The 12,231-nt window shown below is 50.5% G+C and overlaps 1 protein-coding gene across 1 annotated transcript in view; it reads left to right on the forward strand.

Moving 5' to 3' along the window:
- The window catches only part of LOC118692511 (voltage-dependent T-type calcium channel subunit alpha-1H), a 111,204-nt gene that overhangs the window by 7,857 nt on the left and 91,116 nt on the right, over positions 1–12,231 (forward strand). Inside the window, 2 exon segments of the mRNA XM_036392387.1 lie at positions 1,964–2,123; positions 9,454–9,766. Of these exon segments, the coding sequence (XP_036248280.1) occupies positions 1,964–2,123; positions 9,454–9,766 (473 nt within the window).

Genomic DNA, 12,231 nt, shown 5'->3' on the forward strand with positions numbered 1-12,231 from the left:
GGGACTTGGGAATGGGATTTTCCACCAGATAAAATTTACAGCTGGATCAGAGGAGATGAACCTGGTGCTAAATGCAGGGAAACAGGCAGAACCAGCCTGGAGATTTATCCCTGGGATTCCTGGGCTCTTCCCTGGGATCCAGCCAGCACCATCAGCTCGTGGCTTCCAGGCACAATAAATTCACCCACGAGATTCTTTCAGCTCAATGCAGTTTGTTAAGAAAAGAAAGAAGAACCCTGGCCAATAAAAACATCATTTCTATTAGAAATGATTCCTTCCAAACCACTGGAAAAATGGAATTTCTGCAATTTATTCACTTGGCAGGGGCTGGAGTCAGGGATTTTTTTTTTCAGCAATGGTCACTAGGTTGGGTTTGTTTTTTTTTCAAATCCATTTCACTGCTTTATTTTTATCTTTATTGTTATATTTATTTTTTAGATTTATTATTATATTTTATTTCTTTTTCTATATTTATTTTTATATTTATTTTTCTGTTTATTTTTATATTTATATTTATATATTTATTTTTCTGTTTATTTTTATAAATTTTGGGGGGTTTTACTTTAAATTTTATTTTTGTGTATTTTTAAAATTTATTTTTATTATTCTGCTGGGGGCGTTTAAACCAGGCATCCCATGGAATTGGGGATGAAAATCCTGCTCCTTGTTTCAGCCCTGGTGATGCTCTTTTCCCATGGCACACTCAGCATTCCAAGGAGAGCCCGGGGTGGCTGGGGAACAGCTGGATCCAATCTCTGGGATGATGCCACCAAACAACCCCAAATACCAAAAGGAGCTGAGCAGGGGGAAAAAAAAAATGTCTGGCACAGGGAGAGAAATTTTACCCATTTTTGGAAAAAAGAGGGAGGATATCAGTGAGAGAGGGGGGAAAAACAGGGGAAAATCCCAGCATTGTCGTTCCAGTGGGGATTGAGTGTGTCCTTGCTTTTCCTAAGATGGATTTGCCAGGAAAATGTGGGATTGCTCCCGAGGGGGTGACAGTGCTGGGCAGGGCCAGGAGTTGGATTTGAGGAGCCTGGTGTGTCCCTTCCCACTGGGGTATTCCATGATTTTGTGACAGGACACATTGGGAATAACCACCAGGAATTCCAACCCCCCCTTTGGGAATAACCACCAGGAATTCCAACACCAATATTGGGAATAACCACCAGGAATTCCAACCCCAGTGTTGGGAAAAACCACCAGGAATTCCAACCCCAGTGTTGGGAAAAACCACCAGGAATTCCAGCCCCAGTGTTGGGAATAACCACCAGGAATTCCAAAACTAATATTGGAAATAACCACCAGGAATTCCAACCCCATGGTCAGAAAATTCCAGATGGAATATTTGGCATGGAAATCAGCATTTCCCTGGCACCAGAGGCTGGAGGAACTCGGGGTTCATGGAGATCCTTGGCAGAGGTGTGGGGTTGGTGGGAAGGTGCCCACAGCCTCTGCACGAGGAGGGAAAGGGGGCAGAGCTTTTCTTGGAGGGAGGAACACCCTTGGAGGAAAAGCATCCTGCTTTCCATCCTCAAAAAAAAAAAAAAAATCCAAATTTCCCCTCCTTTCCAGCAAGGAGAGGAGTTCTCCATGGAACAGGGACTGTCTGTGGTGGAGGCCCGGGCTCCGTGGTTTTTAGGGAAACAATTCCTGTGATCCATGAGGGGAGTTTGCAATATTGCAAATCCATATTTTGACAATTCCCAGGAGCGTTTCTCCAGGAAAAAACTGTCTTGCAGTTGAATGAATGAAAACACCTGGAAATCCCATCCTTGCAATCCATCCTCTGGATATTGCTGTTATTCCCATTTCTTGCCAAACCTTTGGCATTTTCACCTCCCTTTTCAGCCTCAGCATTTAGAGGAAAACACCAAATCCCGGTTTTTCTGCCCTGGCTGCACATCCAAGGCGGGAATGGTGATTTGTGCCCATCCTGACGTGGTTTTCCCTCCTCCCCCAGGTATGAGGATCCTGGTCACGCTGCTGCTGGACACTCTGCCTATGTTAGGCAACGTCCTCCTCCTCTGCTTCTTCGTCTTCTTCATCTTTGGCATTGTTGGGGTCCAGCTCTGGGCAGGGCTGCTGAGGAACAGGTGCTTCCTAGACAGGAATTTTGCCATGTGAGTACAAGCAAAAGGAAAAATTTTCCACCTTTTTTTCCCCCCTTTTTTTCTCCACATTTCTCTCCCTTTTTTCTCCCTTTTCCAGCAGGGGATTTTTCTGTCCCCTGCTGGAAAAATCCCAGCGCTCAGCAGGGTCCTTTTTGGTCTGGAAAAAATCCCATTTGTCAGCAATTTCCTGAGGGTTTTGTGAATTCCTGCTGCACCTGAAGGACGAGGATGGGAGTGGGCTGGATCAGCTCTGCCTGAGATCCCTGACTCTGGGAGCTGGAGGATGTAGAACAAATTCCCAGCTCTCCAAACAGTTCAGGTCACCGAGCACACCCCAACCCCTGGCAGGGGCTGGTGATTTGGAGATGCAGCTGAAACCCAGAGATAAATCCTTGTCAGGGATTTAAGATAAGAAACTGGATGTGAGAAGCATTAAAATCATTTGGACACAGCTCAGAGTGCGGGACGGGCACCAGGGATGGGCAGAACCTGAATCATTAAGGCTGGAAAACGCCTCCAGGGTCATCAAACCCAACTTGAAAGAGGCAAAATTTCATTTGGGATTTTCCAGGCTGGGCAGTTGTGTGGAGCAGCCCCTCTGGTAATAAACCTTCATTACCCTGCTGAGCCTCACCTGGGACCCCCTCAGCCCTGCCCAAGGCCCAGCTGATCGATTTAAGCCCAGCCCAGGCTCTTAGTCCTGGTTCGGGCTGTGCTGCTGCTGTTTGTCTTTTGCTCCTGAGCTCTCTGGATAAATCCTGGATCCGCCACCTCCTTTGGACCCTGCTGCCAGCCCTGGGCTCCTCCTGCTGGGTTCAGAGTGGGACTGGGCAGGTGCTGCTGGAGCTGGGGATGGTTCCTGGCTCATCCCAGGCTTTGGAGCATCCCTTGCTGCTCCCTGAGCTGGGGCCGTTGTGCCCCTGCCCCTTCCCGGGGTGAGGACACACCTGGATGAAAAACCAAGCACAGCCAGCACAGAAAAGGGGAATTTTCCTGGAAAAAATCCTTCCAAAGGCTCCTGTCAGAGATGTCAGCAGCTCGGAGGTGAGGAAATGCCCCAGCCCAGCTCTTAGGGCAGCTCCAACTCGGCGAGAGGAGATGGAGCCTGTAATTACATCCCTGGGTAATCATCTGCTGCCTGCGCTCGGATTGTCTGCAAGACAGGCAGGGATCATCCCTCAGGTCCTGCTCCTGCCTCTCACTGCTCACTCCTGGGGCTCCCTCAGCCTCTGCCTGTCCTCTGGACCAGCTCTGGTGGCTTTTACTCATCCCAGCAGGATGGAGAATCCACGAGCCTGCCATGGGTGCGATTCCACTCCCCACGCCCCCAACCCTCTCCCGCACGCCCAGCATCAATTTCCCGCTCACCCAACCCCTCCGGGCTCGGCTGGACCCCGGAGCTGCCATTCCCAAGCCCAAACTGTGCAGTTCCAGCCCTGCCTGGGTGGCCCCGTTGCTGTAATTAACTGCAGCGAGCCCCCCTCGCTCTCTCCGAGTCAGGTTTCGAGACGCTCGGTGATTTTCTGGTGATTTTCTGCGAAGTGGAGCTTTCAAGATGAACCACAGGGGAAGCGTTCTCTAAGCACAGACATTAAGCAGCAGTTATGTAATGGCCATTAGCAGCATCAAAGGCCTCGCTGGATTTTCTTATCAGGGCTTGCTCCTTGTCTGAGAAGGTTTTGGGATGAGCTGGGGTTTGGCTGGGATCGCCTCCTTCCCCCTGGGATGGGTTCTGCCACCCCTCAGCAGCTGGGAGAGGTGAATTTGGGAGGCTCTGCCCAATTCCTGTGGTTTATTGTGATGGAAGGTGCTGCATTCTAAAGGAAATTGGGGAAATGGGGGTGTCAATGGGGCAGGAAAATTCCAGCTTCCAGCTCAGTGCCGGTGGGAGAAATGTGGGGTTTTCTGGTACTTTTAATTTTCTGGTATTATTAATTTTGCATTAATTTCAAATTAAAGCAAAATGCTCCAGTCCCTGCATTTCCAGCTATCCCTGTTTCTTGGAGCTCATTGTGGAAGTTTTAGGGTCACAGGATTTTCTCATCCCTTGCTCCCTGCCAGGGAAGGTTTTGGGATGAGCTGTGTTTGAAGGGGTTTGGCTGGGATCGCCTCCTTCCCCCTGGGATGGGTTCTGCCACCCCTCAGCTGTTGGGCTCTGGTTTATTGTGATGGAAGGTGCTGCATTCTAAAGGAATTTGGGGAAATGGGGGTGCCAATGGGGCAGGAAAATTCCAGCTCAGTGCCAGTGGGAGAAATGTGAGGTTTTCTGGTACCTTCACCCCGAGTGCTGTTGCTGGGTTGGGCTTTTTGCATTATTTTAAATTTAGAGAAACCCAGCAATGTTCCAGTCCCTACATTTCCAGCTACCCCTATTTCTTGGAGCTCGGTGGGGAAGTTTTAGGGAATCCAGATGGAATTATTCCCGGTTTTTTTAAATAATTTCTGACTCATTCTCTCAACCCCGGCGTCAGGGCATGGTTCCCCCTTGCAGTGGCTGTTAACACACCAGCAGCAAATTGTAAAGGAAAAAAAGGAATGGAATGACCTGGAAAACACTTCAGGGCTCCCATCTTCCTGCTGTTGGGCAGATCATGGAATCCTGGAATGGGCAGGCCTGGAAAGGACCTTAAAGATTCTCATTCCACCCTGCTGCCATGGGCAGGGACACCTTGCCCCATCCCAGGCTGCTCCAGCCCAGCCTCAAACACATCCAGGGGTGGGAAATCCACAATTCCTCAGGGCATAGAGGTTTCCCAGCCCTTCAGGAGCCTGGGAGGGGCTGGGGCGGAGATCCTGCCTCTGATTTCCTCTACAGCCCTGGAGACAGGGAAAACCTGAATTATTGGAGGTTCTCCCCTTGGTGCTGCTGCCAAACCCTCCCAGCTGAAACCAAACCTGCTTTAAACAGAGGATCTGGACAAAATCCAGGGGCCAGCAAGGCAGGGTGCTAACCCCAAATTTTCTGGATGAAAGGAGGTGTAAGTGAGCTCCCAAACAGCTGCTTCAAATCCAGCTTTGCCCTGCTGTGTTCTGCCCTGCAGCTTCCTGAGCCTTCAGCTCTTCCAGAGGCATCAGATGGAGGGACTGACTTTGATTTTTGCCATCATTCTTCTTTCCCCATGGAAACCTTTTCTTTTCAATCCCCCTTGAAAGTTGGCAGCTCCGAGTAAAGCAACTATTTTTGTGTCGAGCGCATTGTGAGAGAAAATTTGGGGATTTTTGGAGGTGCATTGGGAATTTCTGCTTTTCTCTCTCTGTCTTTCAGAGCTGTGCCATTACAGGGCTGGAATGAGGTTATTTAAGGATTTTTACTGGGTGTTCTGAAGGAATTGCTGGGCTGTTGCAGGAGTGGGTTGGACTGGGGCTCTGCTCGCTGGGACATGGGAGAATCTCTCCCTCCACACCCAAAGTGATCCTACAAAAGCTGGGATTGCATGGACCAGCAGCTCCAGGGGGGGCTGTGAGCAATGCCAGGAGATGCTGGCGTTGGGAGCTGCAGGAGAAATCCCCCAAGAATCCTTTGGTGGGAAGGAGGAAGGTTTGGTGTGCTGGACGGGAAGAGCAGAGCCAGCAGCTCCTGGCGACATCTCCAGGATGGTTTTTCCCCCCTCGGGCTCCTTCCCACCCTCCTGAGCTGCTCCCAGTGGAAATAAAGGAATTGGGGCCAGGCCCAGCTCCTCTCCTGGGGCTGCTCCTGTGTGCTGGGATGCAGAGCAGCATTTTCCAGGCTGGAGCCTTTCAAGGAACTCAGTGGCTCGGAAGCAGGAGAGGGGAGGGAGCTGGGGAGGGTTTTGTGTTTCTCTGCTGCCTCGGGACACTTGGGGTGGGGGTTTTCAGTCTCCAGCTCCTGGGAGCAGGCTCAGGAATTTGTGTGGAAGGTGTTTAATTGCTGCTGGTGGCATTGCTCAGCAGGGAGAGCAGGGAATTCACCCTGAGTGCTGAGCTTCTCCCTCTGCTCCCCCAGCTGGGGCAGGCTGTGCTCTGCTGTGTTCCAGTGGCTGGGATGGATGGGCTGGGAAAACTTCCCCTGGGGGAGGCTGGAGCTGAGGATAATCCAGTAGGAGTGGGTGGAAAATGGATTTTCCTGCCCCTCTGCTGTCCTTCCTGCACGTGGACATGCCGAGGGACAGAGAAAGGGAAATCCAGATGTGCAGGGAGCAGGGTTGGGAAAAGCTGGGAGATCCTCTCTGGTGGGATAACAGATCCATCCCGAGGCTTGGCTTCTCCTGTCTTTCCCCCAGAGCTCTCCTGATTAGTGGGTTCATTAGCATTAATGAGTGATTTGTCTCTACCTGTTGGCAAGGAGCAGGGAAGGCAGGAAGAAGTGGAAGGTTCTGGCAGAACTCATCCATTTATTTGGGGGATATTGGGGATTCCCTCATTCTGCAGCATTTTTGCTTCTCATTCTTGCTCTCCTTCCTTCTTTCCCCTTTTGGGTTTTGCCAGGAAATAAAAAAAAGGGGGAAAAGGTTTTAAGAAAGGTCTGAAATTTGCTGCCAGTTTGGGTCCCTTCCCCCCTCACTGGTGGTGTTGGAGCTTCCCACAGGAGTGGCTCCTTCCCAACTGGAAGGACGGGGAAATGCTGGGCAGAAAGTGTCCCCCAGGTGACTGATTTTGTCATGGGGACAACTTTTAATTCGGAAATTATTTTGGGGACAGCTGCAAAAGCGAGGAGAGCAGAGGAAAGGGAGGATAAAATCCTTCAGAACCGAGCCAGGCTTCACCCAGCCCTCCCAGCAGAGCTGGGCTTTGTTCTCCTGCTCAGATTTTCCTCCCCCAGCCACCAAACTGCTCCAGATCCGTGCCCAGATCTTCTCTGTGCAGCTCCTGAGGCCCCAGCCCGGGGCTCTGTGTCCTCACTTCATTCTTCATCCCAAAACTGCCCAAGTGGAGACTCCTGGGATGCACAGAGCCTCTCCAGCTGTGGGTGCCTCACTCCAGTGCCATGGGGACTGATCCTGTACATTTGGGAGTTGAAGTCACTTCTCAGGTGTCTCCTCTCTGCTTCTTCTCCCAAATTCTCCAGCTCTTCCCAATTTTCCTGCATCTTGGTGCGTTTTAATCCTCTGTTTCATCCTCCCTGTGCGCGGCACTGCTGGGTGGTGTCTGATGTTCTCCCAAACGCGGCTGCTGCAGCTCCTGGCCCGTTCTCCAGCCTGTTTCATATGGAAATTTCCTCCCGGGGAAGCAGCTGGTGGGAGGGCAAGGAAAAGGCTTGGGGAGGAAAAACATCTTCCAGGTTTTTGTTGGATCCCAAGCCCAGAAACAGCGCAGGTGATGTCACAGTTTAGTCTGGAGCTGCGGGGTGTGCGAGGAGGGGCTGCTGAGCACAAAGAATTCCCAATTCCCAGGACGTGCTCCTCTTCCCTCTCCCGTTCCTGAAGCTGCTGAACCCTCCACACCCACCTCGGGTAATTGGATCATGGAACAGAACCAAATTCCCCAGGGAAGTGGCTGAGGGCTGATTTCCCTCAGCTGTGCCCTGCAGCAATTGTTCTCTCCTTAAAGTGCAGCCGCAGAGCAATTCCTGCTTGGCTCCAGGGTTTTGGGAGAGCAATTCCAAGCAATTGTCTGGAATAACACTTGTTAAAGCCAAATCTCTTCACCAGATAGGGACGTTCAGAGAGAGATAAAAATAGAGCTGTCCTGGCTGGAAGAATTACCTGGTTATCTTCTGCCCACATCTTTTATAATGTGTGCGCTGCCTCTCCCTTATCTCGGCGTGATTATGGAGCAGCTGAGATCCCTGGAGCTGGGAAAACACGGGGTAAAGTTGGCTCTGGAGCAATGCAGCCCCGAGTGCTGCAGGCTCTCACCGACACTGAGCACACTCCTGGCACACAAAGTGCCAGGTCTGGGACGCAGCTCGGGGAAAAGCAGCTCCTGCCCTGCTGCAGCTCCAGGCTGGGACAGAGCCATCGGCTTTGTCCAAGCCAGTTCCACCAGAAATGCAGCAACCACGCGGTTTTCCCATTAATTTGGGCTCTTCCTTTCTTTATGGAGGTACAGAGGGAGTGGGAGATGGCCCCTGGCTGGGTCTCTCCCTGTGGGACCTCAGCCCCTCATCAGATTCCTCCTGAGGGATGCATTTGTTGGGAAGCTGCTCTGCCACCCAAATAAGCATCTTCAAATCCTTCCGGGGAGCCCAAAAGCTCCCTGGATTTTGGGGGAGAACCTGATCTGCTGGGATTTTCTCTCCATCCCCTCTCGTTTCGTGCTTTTTCCTGCTTTGTTTGCTTGGGGAAACTCGGACTGGTCTTTGCTGGGAGATCAGCAGGGTCTGATCAAATCAAAGGGATTTGGTTTTAGGGGCTGGAATTCTGACAGGGATTTCTGAAAGGTGAAGGGATAGCAACCAGCACCTTTTCCTGCTGCTAAAATCAGGGATGAACTGTTGGCAGTGGAGAGAGATGGGGAGATTGACTTGGTGATCAGAATCCCATTTTATTGTGGGATACAGAGCTTATATTCTATTTCAGGGAGACTAGTAATGTGTACTACAATGATTAGGTTAAAATCACATCCACAACTTATGCATATAACAACATTTCTTGCTTGCAGAGTTTAATGGGATTTTCTTTTTCCTGTAAAACTGTTTGATTGTGAGAGGAACAGTGGATTTGTCTTTCCAAACAAGCTGTGGGTCTGCTGGTAGATAAAACCAGCACTGGGAGATAAAAGAAACAATGGGAAGGATTCCACTGACTGATGAATGAAAAAAGATATTTTCTTTTACAAATAAACTTTAGTTTTGCTGATAAACAAAATTAGACATTGAAGGATGAAAGAAACAATGGGGAAGAAAAACCCCTAAATTCCATAAGAATTAAAAATTAAAAGGGAGGGTTGTACATTAGGGGGAAAGCTTCGGGAAATCTTTGGTGTCAGGCGTATTGGGGAGTCTGAACCTCTCAAGTACCTCAGAAATGGGGAAAGGGAGAAGGGAAATTGGGATAAAAAGGAGGCTGTGTCCTCCAAAAATTTGAGAGATCCCAGGGGAATGTCCCATGCCCTCTCCCTTTACTCAAATACAGTCAAAGGACTCCTCTCTCTCCTTTTTGGACATAAACCTCTGGTGTTTGTGGGTTAATTTTCCTAACAATAGAATCTTCTTGCAATCCAGGTCTAATTTTCAAAGCTCCCTTTGCTCTTGCCAAGGCATGCTGTTATCAAATCCCTGATGTCAACCAAGTCCAAAATTCATCATCTGTTCTTGTGTCCCCCAACATCTCCCCCTTTCCTTTTGACCAAAACCACTTTTAATGGCCTTAATAATTAATCATGAACCATTTTTTTCCCCCCTCATCCTTTTCCTTCTTCCCCCCACTTCCTCCTCCAGGACATACAACCTGACCTTCCTCCACCCCTACTACCGGCCGGACGAGGCGGAGGAGAACCCCTTCATCTGCTCCTCTCACCGGGAGAACGGCATGCAGAGGTGCTCCAACATCCCCAGCAGGAAGGAGGCCAAGGTGGAGTGCACCCTGAGCATGGAGTCCTACAGCCCCAGCCTGGCCGGCCCCGAGCCCGGCAGGAACTCCTGCATCAACTGGAACCAGTACTACAACATCTGCATGGCCGGGGACGTCAACCCCCACAACGGGGCCATCAATTTTGATAATATTGGATATGCCTGGATTGCTATTTTTCAGGTAGGATTCTCCCAAAATTGGGATTTTTTTCCTGTTGATTTCCTTGTTTTTCCTGGTTTGGGGTTTGTCGTTTTTTTTTTTGCTCTCGGGAAGGTTTTGGTGAATGCAGCAAAGCTGGAAGGAATTTGCTCAGCCCCGAGTGAAACTGCAAATAAAGAAATAGGGGATGAATGAATCGGGCAATTAATGGTGCAAGAGAGCATTTGGAGAGAAGGAACCTTTATTTTGAAATTATTTGAAAAGAGGGAAAATAACTTCTTCAGGCAGAAAAACTCGTGGCAAGTTCCACCTCTGCAGATCAGATAAATCCCAGGGATTTTTGGGAGCAGGGTCTTTATTGTTGGAGCATCAGGAAACTGAAAGTGCTGTTGAGGTTTTTGAGCAAGATTTAATTTCATGCTAACATGAAGGAAGCTGGCATGGCTTAGGCTTGGTTTGAAATCACAGGATGGTGAGCCTGGTGAGCATGGAATGCTGGAAAGGGGAACAATCAGTTCTGGCCAAAATTCCCAAGAGGAAATTCTGCCCCCAGGGAATTTCAGTCTCTTTTGAGGCGCTTGAGAAAATATGAAAGTGCTTCTCACTGGGACTGGGGGAGATTTTACAGGTGATAAAACTCTTCATAAGGGAAGGATTTTCCACGGATTTTCATGTCCAGAGGCTGTGATTTCCCAGGCCTGCCCCAGCTGGAAGATCCCTGTGTTCTCTCCCATTTTTAATGGGCACTTCCTGGTGTTAGAGCATTTCTTTGGCTCTGGCTGGGTGCCTTGGTTGATTCAGTCCCCCTGAAGTGGAGGTGACATCTGTTCCTAGAGCAGAATTCTCCTTTCAGCTTCGTTAATGAGGAATAATTACTCATCCAGAGCTCTGTGTTTCATTTATGGATTTCCTCCTCCCAGTTCCATGTTATCCATGAAGTTCATAACTTCCAGCTTTCACCTGGGGGTTGCAAAGTGGGGAATGTTTGCTCTGAGCACCTTCCCTGCTCCTCAGGAGCTGCCCTTGTGTCACTGTGCTGGTGCCAGAGGCTCAGAACCAAATCCAGAGGGGTTCAGGCAGACCTGAATCCCAATTTTCCCACTGGGAAATGCTTTGGAATTAGCGAGGAAGGGAGGAGCTGCTGGCTGCTGGGTAAAGGGCAGAGGGAATTCTCCTTTTCCTGCTCTTTGATGGATCTGAGGGATCTTCCCAGGAGATCCCACCTGGTTCCTTTTCTCAGGGAAAGGACACAGAGGAGGAGCAGGAGCTTCCTCAGAGGGGTCCTGCTGCCTTTTCCCTTCCCGAGCTGTTTTCCAGGCTGCAAGTCTTCATTCCATTTGATTTCCTCATCCCTAAAAGGCCCAGTTGAATTTCAGGAAGGACCCCCAGCCCCAGGAGAGGTTCCAGCTGGTTCCTTTGGGCAGCACAATGTCTGGCAGAGTGAGATCTCCTGTCCTCGGATGGTTTTGGCAGCTGCAGGGAGGTCGATGATTTGTTTTATCTCTGCTCAGGCCATCCAAAGGCCCCAGAGGATTTCCAGCCAAAAACTCTGCTCATGTGTTTATTCCTGCTGGAAGTCAGGGCTCATTTTTAGGAGCTGGGAATGATTTAATTCCAGGTAAAGAGGCAGCAAGGTGCTGGCTCAACCTGGACGTAGGGAAATCATCAGCGCAGGAGGTGAGGTGCTAAATCCAAACAATTGCTGGAAGCAGGGAAGGTTCAGCACATAAATCCATGGAATTGTGCTGGATAGCACAATTAACAGCTGGAGCTGGACAGCACCAGGCCAGCAGTGGGATGAGGGCTCTGAGGAAGTGGTGCAGAAAGCCCAGCTGATGGATTTAGGAACTCTGAGCTTCCCTGGGGATCAGGGTTGAGTTACTGGGGTGAGACAGGGCTGGTTGTGCTGAGCCATTATTCTGAAGGATAATGAACCCAGCCCCTGGCACTGTGCAGGAATTGTGAGATGGGGAGGGAGCCCTGAGGGCTGGCAGATCTCCAGTGGGAATTGTGGCCAGCTCAGGTGGCTGCTGGACAGAGATCCCTCAGGATTTACCCCAAATGAGCCGGGAACCTTGGGTTGCTCAGCCTGGGAAAGAGGGGCCCTGGGGGGACCTTCCAGGAGCTGACAGGAGAAGGGTCTGGAGTGCCAGGACAAGGGGGAACAGCTTCCCCCTGGCAGAGGGCAGGCATGGGTGGGATCAGGGCAAGGAAAGGGAGGGTGGCAAGGCCCTGGCAGAGGTGGTCTCACCCCTGGGAGTGTCCAGGGCCAGGTTGGGATGGTGGGAGGGGTCCCTGCCCGCAGCACGGGTGGGACTGGATGGGCTTTAAGGTCCCTCCCAACCCATTCCAGGATTCCATGGCCTGGTGTGGTTTAGGAGCTGTCAGAAAGGAGGGGGTGAAATGAGCCCCCAGGAGGAACTTCCCAAGTGCAGGAAGTGCCCAGGAGTTTCCCAGGGCAGTTTGATACCGTTCAGACCACGAAT

This window comes from Molothrus ater, chromosome 16 (genome assembly GCF_012460135.2).
Source record: "Molothrus ater isolate BHLD 08-10-18 breed brown headed cowbird chromosome 16, BPBGC_Mater_1.1, whole genome shotgun sequence".
Classification (NCBI taxonomy): Eukaryota; Metazoa; Chordata; class Aves; order Passeriformes; family Icteridae; genus Molothrus; species Molothrus ater.